At 51.2% G+C, this 19,156-nt stretch overlaps 5 protein-coding genes across 5 annotated transcripts; 1 reads left to right on the forward strand and 4 right to left on the reverse strand.

Moving 5' to 3' along the window:
• Positions 1 to 353: 353 nt before the first annotated feature.
• IAR55_000417 (uncharacterized protein) lies at positions 354 to 10,144 on the reverse strand (the record flags this gene model as incomplete). Its single annotated transcript, XM_066943553.1, has 32 exons — positions 354 to 685; positions 852 to 1,035; positions 1,156 to 1,315; positions 1,402 to 1,896; positions 1,957 to 2,231; positions 2,297 to 2,537; positions 2,589 to 2,731; positions 2,787 to 2,875; positions 2,931 to 3,171; positions 3,226 to 3,344; positions 3,405 to 4,210; positions 4,274 to 4,462; positions 4,509 to 4,524; positions 4,586 to 4,617; positions 4,676 to 5,040; positions 5,097 to 5,414; positions 5,464 to 5,615; positions 5,669 to 5,822; positions 5,881 to 6,095; positions 6,148 to 6,181; positions 6,236 to 6,402; positions 6,467 to 6,587; positions 6,642 to 7,003; positions 7,064 to 7,247; positions 7,297 to 7,768; positions 7,819 to 8,692; positions 8,744 to 8,855; positions 8,913 to 8,981; positions 9,034 to 9,210; positions 9,266 to 9,506; positions 9,560 to 9,773; positions 9,832 to 10,144. The coding sequence occupies 32 exons, from the start codon at positions 10,142 to 10,144 to the stop codon at positions 354 to 356; spliced, it is 7,866 nt and encodes a 2,621-aa protein (XP_066806095.1).
• A 606-nt stretch (positions 10,145 to 10,750) lies between these two features.
• IAR55_000418 (60S ribosomal protein uL15) lies at positions 10,751 to 11,576 on the forward strand (the record flags this gene model as incomplete). Its single annotated transcript, XM_066943554.1, has 4 exons — positions 10,751 to 10,891; positions 11,166 to 11,255; positions 11,318 to 11,404; positions 11,466 to 11,576. The coding sequence occupies 4 exons, from the start codon at positions 10,751 to 10,753 to the stop codon at positions 11,574 to 11,576; spliced, it is 429 nt and encodes a 142-aa protein (XP_066806096.1).
• Positions 11,577 to 12,812: 1,236 nt separating this feature from the next.
• Positions 12,813 to 14,599, reverse strand: IAR55_000419 (uncharacterized protein; the record flags this gene model as incomplete). Its single annotated transcript, XM_066943555.1, has 4 exons — positions 12,813 to 13,653; positions 13,757 to 14,019; positions 14,100 to 14,283; positions 14,331 to 14,599. 4 exons carry the CDS (start codon positions 14,597 to 14,599, stop codon positions 12,813 to 12,815), a joined length of 1,557 nt encoding a protein of 518 aa, XP_066806097.1.
• Positions 14,600 to 15,104: 505 nt separating this feature from the next.
• IAR55_000420 (uncharacterized protein) lies at positions 15,105 to 17,205 on the reverse strand (the record flags this gene model as incomplete). Its single annotated transcript, XM_066943556.1, has 3 exons — positions 15,105 to 15,840; positions 15,970 to 16,253; positions 16,378 to 17,205. The coding sequence occupies 3 exons, from the start codon at positions 17,203 to 17,205 to the stop codon at positions 15,105 to 15,107; spliced, it is 1,848 nt and encodes a 615-aa protein (XP_066806098.1).
• Positions 17,206 to 17,842: 637 nt separating this feature from the next.
• IAR55_000421 (60S ribosomal protein uL16) lies at positions 17,843 to 18,698 on the reverse strand (the record flags this gene model as incomplete). Its single annotated transcript, XM_066943557.1, has 4 exons — positions 17,843 to 17,899; positions 17,968 to 18,169; positions 18,229 to 18,573; positions 18,652 to 18,698. 4 exons carry the CDS (start codon positions 18,696 to 18,698, stop codon positions 17,843 to 17,845), a joined length of 651 nt encoding a protein of 216 aa, XP_066806099.1.
• Between the last annotated feature and the right edge of the window lie 458 nt (positions 18,699 to 19,156).

Here is a 19,156-nt window from a genome sequence, read left to right on the forward strand (position 1 = left end):
AGGAGCAGTGATGAAGTCGCATCGTGTCTCACCGATTTTCACTTAGTGGTTAGTGGACTCCAGAATATACTATACCCATTGCTTGCTCAGTCTTCAACAGATGTGCACCCCTCACTTCTATACTTTCGATCAGAATGATTCTCAGTGATGGATAATGACCCGTTTGTTGATGCAGAAGGAGCAGGATCTCGCCGCAACTGTCGCTGACTCGATGTTTACTGATATCGACTCAAGGAGCACACAACATCACTCCGATTCTAGGTCTGTATGCATGTCTTAATGAAGAAATCAAGAAAGAAAGAGACCCGTACTCATCCCTGCTCATCTCGACCTCTCTTGTCCTCCCACACTATCTATCTTAACAACGCTTGCGCCGTGGCATCGTCGCCCCATTTCCCCTTCCTCAACAACTCCCTACTTTCTCTAGCGGGTCTGGCCACCCCCGAACTCTCATGGCTGATACTGACCATGACCTTCTTGACCACATCTTCGACAGATCCCTGACTTGAACACACGTCGTAGAAATTATCGGACGCTTCTTCTAATATTGTCTGGATCATCAGACTGACCAAAGACGTAGGCGGTGTGGGTGCAGAGAGGAAAGTTTCAATGATCGGCTGGATTGATGGTGGGTCGGATTGTGCGAGGCCAGAAATGACCCTTGAGATGGCCTGGTTGTAATTCTCTGTGACATCGATGGAAATCATCATGAGCAAAGTGCACACGATGGCTGGTTTCAGACCTGACTCCACTTCGGGTGGATATCGGGGGAATAGGCGAACGACGACAAAGTGATTAAAAGTGATATGGGGGCTTATGACGGATGCCTAAAATGGTACGCCTGTACTCACCGTTACGTCCAGCTGTGAAAGCTTCCTCCACCATCTCGATGATGCTGCCCTTAGCTGCAGCGCCGATGTTCTTGCCTGCACTCGCGCACACCGCAGCAAGCGCGTTGGCCATGGACGGTGCAATATCATTATCGCCGGATCGCACGCCTCCGATAAGTTCTGTAATTAATGGGTCGACACGAGGCTAAGAAGGATGAAACAAAGACCAGTCAGCGTCCTTCATTGATTCTAGCGCTGTAAAGCGTAACTTAACGCGACTGCGATAATGACGAGATAGGATGGGAGTCATAGCGCCGCAACTTACCTGGTGCTTCATGAGTGCACCGAGGCCGGCTGCGGCTCGACTTCGTACGGAAGAAGCAGCAGGATCTGAAGCCGACTTGACAAATGTCCTTGTCAATTGCGGATGGAATGGTTTGACAAGCTGTGGTACTTCCTCCAACAGCACCGTGAGTGTAATGAGGCTACGATTGCGCCACTCCTGTCAGCTCGAACATTCCATTTATTCCTTGCAAGAGGACCTTGTGATGGTATGAGATGTCGTACTCACATGGCACTCTTGATCTGCGGAGCAATAGCTTGACCTGATATAACTCGGATGAGAGGTCCAGTCAATTGAATGATATAAGGCTTGATAGCAGCCTCGCTGGTGCGTTGAACCAACTCTCCAATACCCAAAGCTGCTTGTTCTCTTTGCTCTTGAGTACCACTCAGAACACCGGCCAATAAGATCGGGACAATGCTCTGTACACCCTTCGGTCTGGAGAAACCAGATACAGTCCTGCCAGGAGATCCAGCAGACTCGATACTTCTTCTCAGCGGGACGACCAGATCTTCTAGTTCGTCCTTGTCGACAGTCTTCACGAAATGGTCAAGTGCTTCCCAAGCCGCAGTGACCACCTCTGCAGTAGAATCGTCAAAGAGCGTGATAAGGATTCGGATCCAATCGACTCGGTATTCGGAGGTGTCGGCGGTGTTGACTTGGCACATCGTTCCGAAGATTTGGCACGCTGTCGCTCGTCGTCGTGGATTGACGTCCTTAGCCCTGCAATGGTAGGAAAGAGTCAGCAAGCCAAGCCTTCAATGCGGGTATGGTTGAACAAACCATCCAATAAGGAGCATCTCTAAGAGATGCAGACCATCCGAGTCCTCCACAGACTTCAACAGTGATTCGATAGCTGAGTTCAATGCCTCCAAAACCTCTTCCGATGTTTCCTTCTCCAACGATTTGACCAAAGCGCCCAGAACAGTGTCGAGCCGCTTGTTGAGTGCGGTACCAGCAACTTTGACCAGCTGACCAAGTGCACGAGCATTGAATGCTGTGATCGGCTGAGCAACCAGGGTAGGAATGAGAACAGGGAAGACGCTGTTTGCTCGGACCTGGAATGGAGGCGAAAAACATAAATTACACATTCCGAGAGCTATCTGCGAACGTAATCACTCACACTCATGACCTCTTGCAACGCTTTCAAAGCCGTCTCGGACGTCTCTCCAGGGTTTCGCATCGCCTCCAATAAGGTCGGGATAGTCCGATCGACAGCCTTGGCACCCATGTAATGCTGCATAGCATCGAAGGTTCTGGCTGCGGCAGCTCGAACGGAAGCCTCTCTGTCGATGAGTGCGGTCCTGACAGAAGAGATGATTGCGTCCTCGTGGTCGGAGATGACTTCCTTGTTGGTGGCGGCCCTGCACGAACGTCAGTCACAATTGATCGATTTCACTACTGAAGCCACTCACATGACGTCGCCAAATGCCAGACAAGCGCCCTCTTTCGTCCGCGCATCTGGTGAGGAGATAGCCTTTTGCAAGATAGGGATAATCTCCCCAAATATCCTCTCCCCGTTCTTTCGACAAAGCTCGCCGAGTGTACGGGAGGCGGTCTAACAGTACATCAGCGCCAAAGTCTCTCGCATGGCAGGCATGGTCGTCGCTCACCTCCTGTTGATCGATCTCGGGACTTCCAAGAAGAGCCATGAGCAACTGCATGAGGACAGGCAAGATCTCCCTTGTTGTTCTTGGAGTGTCTGCACCATATCGGTTAAGCGACTGATGATCCCAACTTCGCAACGTGACACTCACTTTGCACAAGCGCCTTCCAGATATGGATTGAAGCCTGTCGGACGATTCCAACCGCGTCCTGTCGGACGATGTAAAGAGTAGCTAAAACCCTGTCTCGCCTCTCTTGACCCAACGCCTCCAGAAGAGCTCGTCGAGCAGCGTCGGCAGACTGGGCAGGGACTTCTTCCTCCTCCAATTCCACCTTTCCGCTGATACCAGTGACTCGGTAAAGAAGCTCTCCAGTAAGCGCGATGGAGGATTGCTAAATAGTCAGAAGCATCAGCATTGCGATAAACATGACAATCGTCACTCTTACTCTGATTCGCCATGAAGGGTCCAGCATCCCCTTCTCCAATTCAGGCAGCAACAAGTCGATAGCTTTTGTGGAGTAGTTGGCGATGATCATCTTACCAGCACGCATCGATGCCTCTCGGACTGCATAGTCGTTAGTCTGTCAGCGTCCTAGCCTCAACGCACTGGTGGACTGTGACTCACCGTACTCTGAATCATCGGCAAGACCATTCAGAATGGGAGGGATGACCCTGCCCAGATGAGGTGCGAATCGATGACCGAATGTGGCTGGCAAGTACACTAAGAGGGAGATGAAACCTTCTCGAACGTAGGGCCTGGGACTGGCTGTGTTCTTGATGATGTCCGGGAGAAGACCTTCAAGTCGATCCATACCCAAACCGGAAAGAACTTCACTGAGGCCTTGAGCAGCACCTTGTCGGTCCACACCCGAAGTATCGGATCGGAGTGTCTGTAGAAGCTGATTGACGAGTTGAGGGAAGTTGGTTTCACCCAGTCTCTCAACCAATGTACCGAGAGACTTAGCCGCTGTAGCTCGAGCTTCTGGCACGGGGTCGACCAGGACGTCATGAACCAAAGGCATAAGCTCAGTGAGGTACGGAACAAGATCACGAGCTTCAGTAAGCGAAGCCATGTTGCCCACAATCTGGGCAGCTTTTCGTTTGGTTTCAGAACTTCTCTGTCGCAGTCCACGATCAATGATAGGCATCACCAAGGCAAGCGATGGAGCATCCAAGTAATGCTCGAAGGTGGTCTTGAGCAGCAATGCCAGTGCTGTGTTGGTCTTTGCAGTAGGGTCCGCAAGAGCCTTCATGAGTGTGTTGACAATTGACTTGACCTCGGGGTTGTTCAGGACTTCACCAAATCGTTTCAGACTGGTGTTTGCCGCAGATTTAACTTGAGCATGCGAATCGTTTATGACACCAGTCAGGTGAGGAATGATAGTGGGGAGTGAGAGGGACAATTGTCGAGGTGCACAGAAAGCCATAGCACTGACACGTCGTCAGCGCACAGCACAACCGAGCAACCAAAGGCAAAGCCGGAGTTCAGCTCACCCGAGAAGTTCGATAGCACCTTTTTTCGTTCTCCATTGTTTCTCCTCCAAAGCGTCGAGTAAGGTAGGCAACATCACTTTGACACAGTGGCCCGACACTCGCGACATGATGACTTTCGACGCATCTTGAGTAGCCTCTCGAACATCGGTGTTACCGTCTCCGAAAAGCGCCAGCAGTTGGGGAATGATCCTGCAGGAGGTCAGCTTACTCGCAGTCCCATGTTGAATTAGCTTACTCGATGATATACGGCTCTGTAAGCGACGAGTTAGCTAAGGTTGCTACGATTTTGGCTGAGACGGTTAGTCTACTTACCGAACACCTTGCCGAGAGTCGTGGACAACGTTCTATCGATTGCATCATTAGCATCGGTCGCCGTCACGGTTCTGACCCTGATCGACTCACTCGTATGCAAAAAGAGCACCCTGTCTCGATTGATAGGAGGTTTTGTCCTCTGCGGCCTCTTTCAATCTGTCCATCAAATCGTACTCTTTGAGGCTTTGCAAGCCTCGGCCCTTGACGATACCAGCAAGACCGTACGCTGCACCTCGTCGAGCAGCATACTTTGCACCGGTTGTTAGAGTGCTGAACAACCTGTCCACTAGATATTCGACCTCCTCTTCCATACCTTGGACAAGGGGTGGCAGACAATCGGCAACAGCCGATTGCACAAGCTCAGAAGGCGTGTTGAGGGCATCAACCAGCCGGTCAACGACCTGAGGGATACGTTTGTCTTTAGAATCCAGATGTCGTGCCAGACGACCGAAGAGCTGTGACCTCATGTCAGCAATTACAATTTTCGATAGATAGGTGTGTTGTTACTGACAATGACCACAGCCTCCTTGACAAAATCATCCGTTTCAGACGAAGGGGCTGCATTGCTCAGATAGTCCTCGAAAGTCTTCATCAAGCCTGTGACTGCTTCGCCACCATGTAGATCGATGATAGCGATCGCAGCATTGAGCATAGCACGACGGACCTCGGAATGGCAATCACCAAGACTTTCCTTGTTGATGAGGAAGTCGAATATGGGAGCAACCATCGAGGCTGAGAGAAGAGGAGCCATCTTTTCGAGAGCGAGAGCAATAGCAACTCGTGCGTCCCAGGGGTCAGGTCGATTGACGGTTTCAGGAATCACCATGCCCTACATGATTGTCAGCGTTCGGTAAACATGGTAAAAGATTCGTGCCTACAAATCGGTCATACTCCGGAACAAGCAGCTTGGCTTTCTCCACGTAAAGCTCTTGTAAGCCGAGAATAGTAGGCTCTATTTGTGTCGGGAATAATTCGGCACTGTCCGCTAAAGCCTTGGCACAACCAAGTCGGACAGCCGCACTGGCGTGACCTGATATTCGCATTAGTTGTCACGACTGTGTTGTGCACCTTGATCACGCTTACTGAGGTACTTGAGCAAAGTTTGGAGATAGGTCTCTGGCACGTCCAAACCATTGTCTTCCCAGAGGTGCAAGGCGAGATTGGCATTTTGCTCGTCATCATCGTGGGTAGCGATCCAGAGTTCCTCAGAATAGTCAAGGTCCGTGAGATCGACAGGCTACGCCACGAGATACAACGAGTCAGCTTCGGAAGAGGTTGGTCTCGGGGTAACAGACCTGTAGAGCTTGCAATGCCGCATTCCTGACATTCGAGTCCTTTGACAGAGTTCCGGCGATCATCTCGCGGATTTCATCCGAAGTGGCCACATCCTTGATAGCCGCTCCAATATTCGCAAGCGCAGAGGTAGCATCTTTGGCAAGCTTAGAGTAGTTGGCGATAACGTGTGTGAGATCTCGAATAGTGTCGAGTCGGGGGTAAGCATCATTTTCGACTACGAAGTGTTATCAGCATTTTGGCACTCTCATCAGCTCATTCATACGTACATTCTCCACAACAAGCAGCTATGATGGCGACAACCTGCCAGCCGCAGGCGGTCAGCTACGGGTACTGGACACGAAGTGGGACACGCACCAAGAATAGTTGCTCCTGAGCCTCATCCGTCTGCGATGACTCGATCCCGACTCCACCCTTTTCTACCACTCGACTCAAAAGCAAGCTCATCAGAGAAAATGTTGTGCTGTCTAGGGGAGTTTGTTCGGCAACGAAGTGAAGTTGATGGAGTATTCGGGTGACCAGATCTGTGATGACCAGCAGTCAGCAGACTCGCTGCGTAATTGTATGACGAAGCATCGTGAAACTCACCTCCGACCGGCTCGTCCAGATAATCCTCCGCAATGAAGGGAACCTCGTAGCTTCTCAAGATGGCGGCTGCGAGCATTCTTCTTGTCTCTCCTATTCGCTCAGACGTCAAAGAGCCAAGTTGCTGTTTGTAATCACGTCAGTGTATGTGGCAGCCTCAGTACACGGTCAGACCTACCACGAAGACCTCGAAGGCTCGGTCTGACACCAAAAAGCTTCCAGGACCAAAGACACTGTCCAATAGAGCCTTGGCTAATGTGCCCACATGCCTTTGAACATCGGCAGAGCTGGCCGCCGTCAAAGCCGCCACCATCTCAATCCCTCTGCGCAGGTGTCCTTGCACCTTCACAATCTGAGCTCGCACCTCCGCCTCTTTGGCCAATTGAGCATTTACCAATGCTTGGTCCTGTTTTGACAACTTGGCATTCGGGTTGGCAGCCTTCTTCTTAGCGAGAGACTCCCGGATCTCTTGCTCCCACTTCTCTGTTGCGTAGTCTTTGCGGTTCTTGTTCTCCACCGCTTCCTTCCTGGTAGTCAACACTACGACGCGGACATTCGTCAGTTGAATCCCTCATCGGTTTTCAATGCCCATGAGCTTACCATCGACATAAGGCTGATCAGGCGGTGTTGCCCATATCCCCCGCTCCTCCATTGTGATGAAGTCCAAGGTCGTCGGATCCAGATCGCTTTGCAATTGTTGAACGAAGGCGTCGACGTAAACCTCAGGGCAAATAAACGCCAAGGTAGTGACAGCATGGAAGGCCGCTTCGGCCAGACGTGGGTCCTAATGAGTATCAGCAACCCATAATGAGCAAGATTCGTTGGACACGCACTTCTGGAGGAGTTCCCGCAGCAGCTAAGAGGTGCTTCATGACTCGGTCTTTATGTTCTCGCGCTACTGTCGCCGGGTCGAGACCGAGCGATTGTACAAGTCCAATCCATGAGGTTTGGGAATCGGGGCTGATTTCCGGGTGATGAGCCAAGACAATAAAGTCAACCGCCAAATCCTCGACCAGCGGTTTCTCGATTGATGATCCTGGAATGAAGACCGCTGAAAGTAGTCGACCGATGTCTCGCGATTTCGATGCGATGACTTCGTCTTCTTCCAACGAGACTTTGCTCTTGAATGCCATTTTCTTCGCATCATGGGTACGAAGCCACGACTTGAGGGCATCACGCAAGATACGGCTGACAGTCTTGGTTCGCTGCTTGATCAGATTGGACACGATGATGAGGGTTTCCCGACGGATTTCTCTCGACTTAGATTCAAATGCCAGATGGATGATCGTGAGTCCGACGGCGATTCTGGGTTTGATCAGCGTGACACACCACAACAACAAAAGACTGTTCCTTACCTTGACGCCTCTGCGTTGATTTTCTCCCCTGACGTCCCAATGATAGCAGCAATAGACCTCAAGAGCCATAAATCGTCTTCTGGTGCTGGTAGCCTATGGTGAACTTTGTCGTTCAAAACAAACGATGGTTTGGGCGCGGTAACCAGTATACCTTCAAGTGACGGACTGCTCGTCAGCTTGGAGGCGGCCGGCATACCCTTCAATGGTCCAAGCGCGAGTGCGAGTGGCACATATCCTTCCAAGAACCCTGCCCCATTGGCCGGCAAGCAAGTGGCAGCCGCTTTCAGATTCGTTTCCAGTGCCGGCACTAGAATGCCGACCAAATTCTCTCCCTCCACCGAGAACTGCTGCTGTTTCTCAGTCACGGACCAAATGGCCTGACCAATAGCATGGGATAAGCCTCGGCGGGTGGAAATCCTTGCCGCAATCAGCTCCTTGGATAGTGTGACACTTGATGTAGACGACATCGCCTTGGTGGACGTGAGAATGTACGATAAATGAGGAATTAAGGCAGCGCAAAGAGCGTGGAATGCAGGCTCGTTGCCCTCCTTGGCAATAAGTGCCGGCAGTGTATCGACGACTGTTGAAGAAACAGCATCGGATGTAGGCAGATCGGTGACCATGATCAAAAGACTAGCTCGGTGCTCCGGACTCGCAGTCTTCCCTGTCCTGGGCAGAGCAAGGATCTCCGTCGCAATCTTGGCTTGGACCTTTTCATCACTGCATCGTTGGGCGATTGCCCGAACGAGAATCACAGCTTTGCTTCTGGTTTCGGGATTCGAAGACTTGGAGGACGATAATACTGCCGGGATGAGTTTGGTTGGCAGGATGACAGAAATGTCGTGAGCGCATGAGTCGAGGAGATCGGCAGTCACTGTAGTTCAGATTCAGATAAAAGCTAGTAACACCTAGGCTCCGAACCTACATAAAAGAGCTGACTCCGGCGATCGAAGCAGCATTTTCTCGGCTTGAGGGATCAGCTTATCGGTTAGGGTTGCAAAAGAGACAAATCGAGAGAGGAACTCCGAGAACACGGTCTGCAGAGAAATTAGCACTTCGTCTCTGCTATTTCATATAGCATAGATCAGTCTTACAGATGAATGCCGTGAGAGCACAGTCTTCGCACCCAGAATATGTGTTGTGTAGAACGCGATGATATTGTCCTGAAGTGCCTGATGAGTGGGTATGCCACGGTTTTGTGACCGATAATCTCACCTTCTCCTTTTCCACAACCTCGTGTCCAGCGTCAGGACTGGCCTCTTTCCCCTTCTCAGATGATTTGAGACGTAGAGAAACACCGATCACGTGGGTGATGAGCACCGCCAGTCGAGCGGGCGCAGAAGTAGAACGTGTGACCAGGGAATGCAATATTGTTTGCAAAGCGGGTCGAAGCTGCACGTGAAATTAATCAGCCATGCATTTCCCGAGCCTACGGGTTTGGACTGACCGATCTGAGCACGCGCCATGTTCGTATGCCAGCTTTGTGCCGTAAACGATCCGCTCGTCCCGCCCACTTGATCTCCAGTTCGCTCAATCTCATAGCGTCCAGCACGAGGGCCAGACTGAGCAAGAGCTCCTGCCCTTGAGCTGACTCGACGAAGTCTTCGGCGGGGCCTCGAGTTGAAGCCAAGGTGGACAGGAGAGATAAGACGATGAGAAGGAAGGGGAAAAGAGCAACGGGCGAGATGCTATGGTGCAAGGCAATCAGTACGCCATTGCTGGTCGGATTGAAGCGACTCACGTTTTTGCGGGACTGGCAACCTTTTCGACTTCCATTGATGTCCACTTGACCAATTTATCTCCCAGCTTCAGCTTTCCTTCTCCAAGGCTCTCATCCCTAGCGACCAGTTCCTGTAGTACTCCTACTACATCATCTATATGCTCAGCTTCCGTGAGTAATGGGAGACAGGACAGAAGACCAGTTATCAGTACAGGCACTTGTGTCGGTGGAGGTGCTGACCAAACAATTAGCTCGTCTTCGACATGTCAACAGGGATTTTGGGTGCAACGTACACTGATCTGACACGTAGAGGTATCGTGAGATGAACGCCCGTCTTCTCTTCTTGCTCCTGTCCATGATTGATGGTCGAAGCTTAGTGCCCAAAGCCTCCCAATCGACGTCCTCCTCTCGTCTACCATTGACGTCTGTCTCTTCCTCAATTTCCTCATCTTCATCGTCGTGATCGTCATTGCGATCCACCGTGCCAGCTCCATGTATCGCTCCATTGACTGACCCTCCCGAGGATGAGGAAGACTCATAGGCCTCCTCTGCAGGGCCATCATTGTTATTCTCGAGCCATGAACCGACCTTGTTCTTTGACGACATGCCACTCTGGGCTTGAAGTTTCTTGAAGGGTCTCTTTTGGGAGGATATGATGGATGCTTTTTGTTACGGGGATTCGAGAAGAGGGGATGATTCAGAGAGAGATACCGGAGAAGGAAGGGATAGTGTAGTAGGCAAAGTAAACAAAATGCTGGTCGTCTGGCTATGATCTGTGATGAGATGACCTCCGATTCTTCGAGTCTCGAGAGCAGAATGCGGGGGTCCCGGATCCGAGGAGTGCTTTATTCCTTCCACCCACTTGTGAGCTATTGCGAAGGCGTATCCGACGGTTTCGGATTTAAGGTCACCTCTATCGCCGAGCTCCATCCCCGGTTCTTCAGATGCCACACCGCGCCTGCCGGGGTTTTCAGAAAACAAATCACCGTTACTTTGCAGTTTCATCACCGTACGATCATCCACCGTACTGGTAGCATTGCAGAAAGGGTTCACAGGGGTGCTTGATGGGGTTGGGCTTATAGATTTGTTACAACAGCTTACCGGTTCTACTCTCTTCATCCCTCAAAAGTATCGACAAAGTAAGTCATCATCCTGTACACTCACATCATCTCGTGGCCCGTTTGCTCATCATCAGGACAACCATTCGCACAGATGCCGACCCGATTCAGCAACACCCGAAAGCACAGAGGTCACGTCTCAGCCGGTCACGGTCGTGTAGGAAAGCACAGGAAGCATCCGGGTGGTCGAGGTCTCGCCGGTGGTCAGCACCACCACAGGACCAACTTCGACAAGGTTAGTCTTGTGCTAGATTGTTGTGGGACGAATCTGGGGCCAAGTCGCTAGGAAAACCAACGGTCGGATCAAACTCAGTTGGAAGGAGTGAATGCGTAGGAGTGATGGATATAGGAACACTGGATGGAGACATCCAAGAAGAGAGGAAGCTGGACTGGTCGAGCTCGAGCAAGGAAAGGCAGACTTGGTAGCTGGAGGGGGGATGGAGCGAAGGGGAATGGAGCCTGATTCAAAGGATTCAAAAATCGTGCTGATCGCAAAACCTGCTTCATAGTACCACCCTGGTTACTTCGGTAAAGTTGGTATGCGACACTACCATCTCCTCCAAAACCACTACTACCGACCCACCATCAACCTCGATAAGGTCAGTGGACACCGTCTCTCGGGCTGGAGAGGAACGACCAACTGATCTAGTTCCTCCTATAGCTCATCTCTCTCCCCGAAGCTAAGGTTGACGCTCCCGAGGGTTCCGTTCCCGTTATTGACCTTGTCAACCTTGGCAAGTTCAAGCTTGTGCGTACTCTTTCTCCCCCTCGTCAATCCCCCCTTTCCCGCACTGATTTCCATCATACAGCTGGGTAAGGGCCGAGTGAACACTCCCTTCATCGTCAAGACTCGATTCGTTTCAAAGTTGGCTGAGGAGAAGATCAAGGCTGCCGGTGGTGTTGTCAAGCTCGTCGCATAAGAAACGGGTTAGATGAGGAGTAGGGATTAACGAGGGACTTGTTGCGGCTACGGCATGCAACGTGTACATGATATGGGTGTTTGACAAGACTGGGAAGGCTGTCACTGTGGAGTTTTCTCTGCCATGGAACGAGCAGGCACGAAAGGATGAGAAGATGGGCTCGGAGATGAGCGGTCTGGTCGTGATCGATGGTTTTACCTGGAACCGTGAAGGTGGTGGGGACAAGCTCAATATCGGACAGTTGGATACGGGGACCATGGGCGCCTGTCGATGTCCGGCTTCTGCAATCAAGTTCCTCTCCCAATTTACCTGGCCCCTGTTGCTTTCATTGATTCACTGCTACGCTGTCGGCTATGAGGCCATCTGCATGAGGTTCAGTTCATGACAATTCGACGACAAGACATATCCCTGATGATCTCCCCGATCCTGGATCGAAGTCCCCCTTTGGGGTTTGACGAGAGAGGGGAGAGTGATTTGCCGTGATTCGGTTCCACCAGTTGTTTGATCTCTTGATCGTTTCGCAATATATTGAAAATGCCAAGATAAGTTTCCCCCTTACTGATCCAGCACGATCCAATCTCACTTGCCTTCCAAAACCTTTCGCGATTTGACAGCGTCGATATCGTTCGTCCTAAGTCCGATTATTGTTTCGACGACATGTACGACTGTTTGGCCTTTTGTCCTAGTAATGCAGTCCGAAGTCGGCCCAAATTCTCCTTCGCGACCCTCTTCCTCTCACTGACTTCGCAAGGCCATCCCCTTCCTCTTCGCCCCAGCCAACTGATCAGTCAGGATTTCCTCTCTGACGCGTTTCGCTGTTTTCTGCTTATGTTTCATGATCAGGTACTCGTCAAGTGTCATACTTCGTCCATGAGCGGCAGCTGTCTGATCTCGACACGAAGCTCATTGCCAAGTTGACGACGACAAAAGGCTTCTGCTAAGCTACCGCTTCTGCTTCTTGCGTGTGTTCTTATACATCCCACACGGAGGTTGCCGTTAGCGTTGGCATTGAGGAAAGGTGTATTACTTTCATGTGTTTGACGTTCGAGACTGATGTGCGTCATCCTCGCAGCAAAGTGCACCGAATCATAAGGGCGACTCTCGAGGACTGCGCCTGGATGGCGCGACGGAACTCAACACGGAAGAAGCTTCTGTCTTGCCAATGGACAACCCGCTTCATGCCGCACGGAGCCCTACTGTATACGGTACAACTTGTATCCCACCCATACTTCACATTCAAGTCCACCCTGCTTCTCCCTCCGCGTCGAAAGGCACACACATCCCACAACTTCCACATCTATCCAATTCTCCGCCTTCCTCCTCAAACTTGATTCTTCCTCTCAACTCCGGCACCACATCAGCCAAGACCAGCTCTTTTACTTTCTCACACATCTCCCACCAATCCCATCCATCCTCGTCGTCGTCCGAAGCGGTGTAAGCGTTGTCCGAACCGACTTGTGAGAACTCCCACGTGGTTCTATCCCTTCGGATCAGTTCTTCGTCCGATAGTCTGCTTCTGGTCGAGCTGCGCTTGGTTTCGTCTGGCTCTAATTCGGGATGAGAGAGATGCAAGATATTGATGATTAGATCTGCTCTTTGTCGAAGCCCCAGTTGTCCGATCGACGTTTCCGAATGGTAGCTCCCGTCGTGAGGGGATTGCCAGAAGTCCACTCGTTTCAGCGTCCCATAACATACGAGAGGGAGAGAAGTCGCCGTGGTCTGATGATGGCATACCGCCAAGGGTATATGTCTCTGTGGTCCTTCATTTGCATGTTGTGGGTGATCTGCTGAAGACTTCATCTTGAAGGGAAAGATGAGTTCCGATTGGAAGAGATCTCCACTTCGAAGCTGATCGAATGAGGCTGGGGTCCACCAGCAAAAGTATTTCGGGCATGAAACCGCAGCAAGTGTGAGATGCAGGTTGGGAACCTGATGAGACTCGTTGGTATTTGACGTTTTCTCTCGACTCGAAGCCCAGCGTTGGTTGAATACTATTTTGTCAAGAAAGGGAAAGACAACGATGCCATCGAGTCGAGCTTTGTCAAGAGGGAACATGTTCCGTTCTTGCCAATCAGTGCTGGTGTGAACCGAACAGAATCATTTTCAGCGTTTTCCACCTCTTGACGGGAGGATCCCTCAAACAGGAGTAAATCGAACACAGATCTCGGCTCCTCACTCACCGAGAATTCGACCACCATTGCTCTTCCACTAAACCCCTTAGGTCTCTGAGAAATCTCAACTTCATTTCTCGACCGAACGGTACCGTCGTAGTCGGCTCAGAATGTTCCAGTCCTAACAACACGCCGCCAATCCCGAACTTGATATCGATGGGAGCGCTCTCTTTGGTGGGAGCATCATCGTCGTCGTGTGCTACGTCTTTGAGTTCTGTCCCCATGTCGAATACATCTTGATATATCATGGGTCCAGCTATGTGACATGTCTCCTGTGATAGGTAATTAGCCATCACGACGAGTCATCTCGATCTTGATCTTTCACAAGCGAATGGATCAGTCGGATACTTACTGTGTTGAGAAACAAGAATGGGTATTTCTTCTTGCTAAATCCTACGATCTTGCTCAATATTTCCCGCGGCATATCGTTGAACCCAGCCCGAGCACCTATCACAGGTGTATAATACGGTATCCCGCTCTCGCGTTCCTCTCTTTCCAACCTCATCGTCTCCATCGTCTCTTCCTCCTCCCTCTTCCTATCCTCCTCTCATTCTATTCCTCCTCCTTTGACCTCCTGTCCAACTCCTCCCTCTCCAGCCGTCGCTTCTTATCTTGTTCATCTAAGAATCTCGCCGCAGCACCAAACTCCGCTTGGATATAATCCTGTTCTCGATTCCAACGTACTCGCCTTCGTTCAGTCTCGGTTCGCTGTGCTTCCACAAGACGGAGTCGTTCTTCTTCTCTAGCGTACCATTCGGGTGTTCGAGCCCATACTCCGGGAGTGGGAGGTGGTCGGGAGGAGTTCTGCTTGGAAGATGAAGCGGAGGGGTTGTCCACATAGCTGTAAGGCATCACATTGGTATGTTTGGTTGGGTGCTATCGCCAAGTGCTCTTCGGAGGGGAGGAATGCAGCCATTAATCGCGATCGAGAAAATATCGACAGCCTCTTTCTTAGTGCTCATTCGCTCCTGTGATGCATGGTCGAGGATCTTGTACAGATCTCACACCTCAAGGTGATGTCAAAGAGAAAGCGTTTGTCTGTCACCTGTCAACAAAACAACCAAAAGGCGGCGACCGCCGATCTGCGATGACAGATACTTGCAGTGAGGCGACATTGAAAAGAGTCGAATAACCTCAATCATGCTTGACTCTGCTCCACCTTCAGCAGGGGGTGGGCATGCCATGAACGTCGACGCGATCGAGGGCTATATAATACATGCACTTCCTGTACAAGTAGGTGCGCATGTCGTCGAGCAAACAGCTTGGATATGTCACAAAAATATGATTCCAGACTCGCAATTGTACTACCTCTGTCTAAATTCATTTCCAACCGCCCGTCCCCTCTTCCGCCTATAGATCAAGAATCGTTCTCTGAATTTATAGGCATGCGCCTCCCACACGACTTGCATCTCTCCAGATTGTTGTATTCCTCTCCCTTCTTCATATCTCCGAATGCCTCGAATCTGAACCTGGCCATGTCCATTCCATCCGGTAATCCATCCAAGATCAGATTCTTCATGATCTCCGCTCTCCCTTCTCTGTCCCAAAAATCCAGATAATCATACTCCTCATCGAACTCTTCATTCTCGTTGATCCATACCTGTGAGAGCTCCCAGATTGTAGATTCCCGTCGAGCCAACGCTTCTTTCGATAGTGTCTTTCGGAAGGTTTCGTCATATGCTTCAGGATGGGCGAATCGGATCACTTTGAGCAAGAATTCGGATCGTTCACGCATCGTCATGTAGCTGACTGATTGTTGATCGTGTCCTCCGCGAACGGGACCTTCCCAGTAGTCGAGTCGATTGAGCGTACCATAACAAATCAGAGGGAACGAATTGTCCGTATTGACATGATGACAGACTTCTTCGGGTACCCAGAAATGATTCCCATCAGTCGGATCGGCCGAGGGAGCCAAATGTAGATCGGGTCGAGGCAGAAGACCTCTCTCAATCCATTCCACAGGGAAAGGAGTATACCAGCACATCGAATTAGGTCGAGTCACAGCAGCGAGGGCTACGCTGAACAAGGCTTCTTCTCCAGGCTCATCTTCGGCCAGTTCGCCCCAACCTCGATGCATGACCATTTTCTCCACTCTGGGAAATACGGCAATGCCAGCTTTCGCAGCCGCTTCCAGTGAGGCGGTAAAGGACGTCTTTCGCTGTTTGCGATCGAGTGTAGTGGAATTCAGCGTGCTGGCCATATATTGAGATCTCAACACTCACATTCCTTCCTCGTACACCCTATCGTAGATCTTCGTCACATCTTTCAAAAAACTTAGCTTTAATGCTCTGCCAAAAGGCGCTTCGTCGGTCGGCTCATCGTGCTCCAACCCTAACATTAGATCCCCTACATGGTATCCATGCGGGACAAGCGGGCCTTTGGGCTGGTCGGGGTCCACCTTCCAGCTTTCGTCGTCTTCGTCGTCATCTTCATCTTCGTCGTCAAATATTTCGTCGGTTTCGAGGCCAGTCTTGTAGATCATGGGACCGGCAACTGAGCATGTTGCCTGAAGGTTGACGGGGGAAAGATCAATGGTCAGTCGCGATCAACATGGCTGAGGGGACAGTTCCTCGAGGTCGTCCGCTATTCTGGAAAGATACACGACCATGACGGAGTACCACGTAACTCACCTTGTTGATTAACAGAAAGACGTACTTCTTCTCAGCGAACCTCACCACCCTGCTCAGCAACTGAGTCGACAGGTCCTCGAACCCCTTCTTCGCTTCAGGCATGGGTGTGTAATACGGAGCTTTCTTCTCCTCGTCTTCCCATTCCAACCTTTTCCTTCTCCCCTCCTGTCTTTTCTCTTCCCGCTCTTTCTTCCCCTTCTCCTGCCTCTCCTTTCTCGCCTCAAATTCGATCTGCCAAGCCGATTTCCCCTTCTGTGTCTGTTTTTGCTTCTCCTGAGCTTTCTGAACTTCTTCCGCTTTCTTCTGTTGGACAGCTAATCGATCTCTGTCCGAAATATCCTGTCCGCTCAGTCCAGGGGTCGCCGCAGCTTCAGTCCCAGCTGCGACGCTAGGTCGGGCAGCAATTTTGTCTGCTTCCATTTGTCGTTTAGCTATGTTCGCTATTCGGTTCCGTTCATGTTGCTCCGTCCGACGCTGTTTCTCCGCCAGTTCGTCAGGCGTCAAGCTCGCCTTACTCCTGAGTTGCCTCCTCTTGGGCTTAGTCTGGCTGCCACCATCTCCACCACCTACTCCATCTTGACCTCCATGCTTGCTACCATCCTCGTTTCGGACGACGGTAGATGTGCCTGTCTGCGAGGAGCGCTGTGCGCCGTTATTCGTCTCCAGGACCGGAGGCAAGGATGACCAAGCTCCATGCGAGGCAGAAGAACCTCCATGACCATAAGGCAAGCCCTGAGCGCGAGACTGCCGTGGTCTCGTATTGCCGACGGAAGCATGAGTGGGCCCGCCTCGCTTGTGTACTTGTTGAATAGCTGATTGACCGTTCATCGATCCATTGGGGTGAGGAGGGACCGCTATATCACTTGGGCGGTTGTGAGCTGAGATAAGTGTGGGACTTGAGGGATGAGCGAGCGCATCTAAGGACGGTTGATCTGAACCGAGGTGAGACTGTACATAGAGGTCAGGGGGATGGCACAAACGAAATCAGATCAGACTTGCAATATTGTTTGCGGATGTGACAAGGTCAAACAAAGCTCAAGATACCTAGGCGGAATGATTGGACGTGATGAGTGGAGGTTCATGTTTGACTCTCAGGCACACCGTGAACGTTCCACACACCTGACTAGCTGATCAATCTGCCTTGTAAGTCGCTCCTCTGAACAAGGCGTTCAGATATGTCAGAGCCAACTACAGTGGTCAGGGTCTTGATGTCTAATGTCTGATCCTAGCGCTCTAGCATTCATCGACGTCAATGGTCCTAAATGTGCAGAAACGACCCTCCATCAGAATCCCTTCGCCCGGACATTCACCATGTCCTGTCTCCTTATGTTCAGCGATTTCACCGTGGAGGTTGCGACATTTCTCCGGAGAATTCCGTGCGACCGCAAAACATCGAATCAAAGGCGATGCATGTCCATGCCCTCTCAACCCTGTACAAAGACTAGTCCTACATCCATTCCACCACTTAGGCACGCTGAGCGGTTCGGAGGTTCTGGAGGAGCTTGCCCTTGGGCTTGAGGAACTGTGCAAAGAGGATACAACATGATCAGCTGGACGGTCCCCGCTTTGATAAACATTGATGTAGCATACCTGAACGTAAGCACCGTCGTTGATGACCTGCTTCTCGGACTTGAGGGCCTCGTAGTCGGCACGGTCGAGGGGGGTGAAACCCCACTTCTTGGAGACGATGATCTTTTGTCGACCGGGGAACTTGTATCGAGCACGTCGGAGAGCCTCCATGATGACGGCCTTGTTGGAGTCCTTGCATCGAATAGACATGATGACCTGACCGCTGTGGGGGTGAACGAGCGTCAGCGTCATCCCTAACTGATGAGGTGCCGTTCGACTCACATGTTGACTCGGGCAACACAACCGTAAGGCTTACCCCAGGCACCTCGCATACCCTGCTGCAACCTATCGGCACCAGCACAAGACAACATCTTGTTGATCCTGACAATGTGGAAGGGGTGAACCCTGACCCTCATGTGGAATGCTTCCTTTCCGGCAGTCTTGACGATGTACTTGTTCGCGCAGATACGAGCAGCCTCAAGAGCCTCGGAGGAGAGTTGCTCGTACTCGTCAGAGACGAGGTGGCAACAGAAGGGGAAGTCATCGACGGAAGCCCTCTTTCGACCGAGATCATAGATTCGGATCTTGGCGTCGGGGACACCTCGGTTGTACCTCGACTTGGGGAAACTGGACGGAAGGACTGATCGTCAGCATCAGGCGAACGAGACATACACGGTCACCAAGTCAGAAAAAGTCAAGACTCACGGCTTGTTCTTGCAATACCTGTAGCAACGAGCGGGACGACGACCCATCTTGACTGACTGAGGGGGTTTGAAGGTGTCAGCGAAGAGCTCAGCTGACCATGTGTCGGTTCCATCGTCCAGCAAGACCATCCAATCAATGATTGATCATCCCCTCGAATCTCCCTATCGTGCGTCTCCCTTCCCCGATCCTTCCTTGATTCTCCGTGATCCCATGCATCGATCTCCATCCGTGTCTCGCTCTCTGCAACCATGTCGCACCTGTACGTCTTGACAGTATCGAAGGAGCACTCACTCTGTATATCGGTTAGTAAAATCGTTGAAGGAGAGAAGAGAGAAAGAGACAAGCGTGTTGAATGGTTTTGATAATGACAAAGCATGCGATTCCCAGTTCCCACCCAATCCCACCACACCGTACAGTCTCGCTCAGTCAAGTCACATCTGTACTACTTTCTTTACTGGGCGATGAATAATCATAAAGGGAAAGTGGGAGAGGAGCTCGGAGTTTG

This window comes from Kwoniella newhampshirensis, chromosome 1 (genome assembly GCF_039105145.1).
Source record: "Kwoniella newhampshirensis strain CBS 13917 chromosome 1, whole genome shotgun sequence".
In the NCBI taxonomy this organism is placed as follows: Eukaryota; Fungi; Basidiomycota; class Tremellomycetes; order Tremellales; family Cryptococcaceae; genus Kwoniella; species Kwoniella newhampshirensis.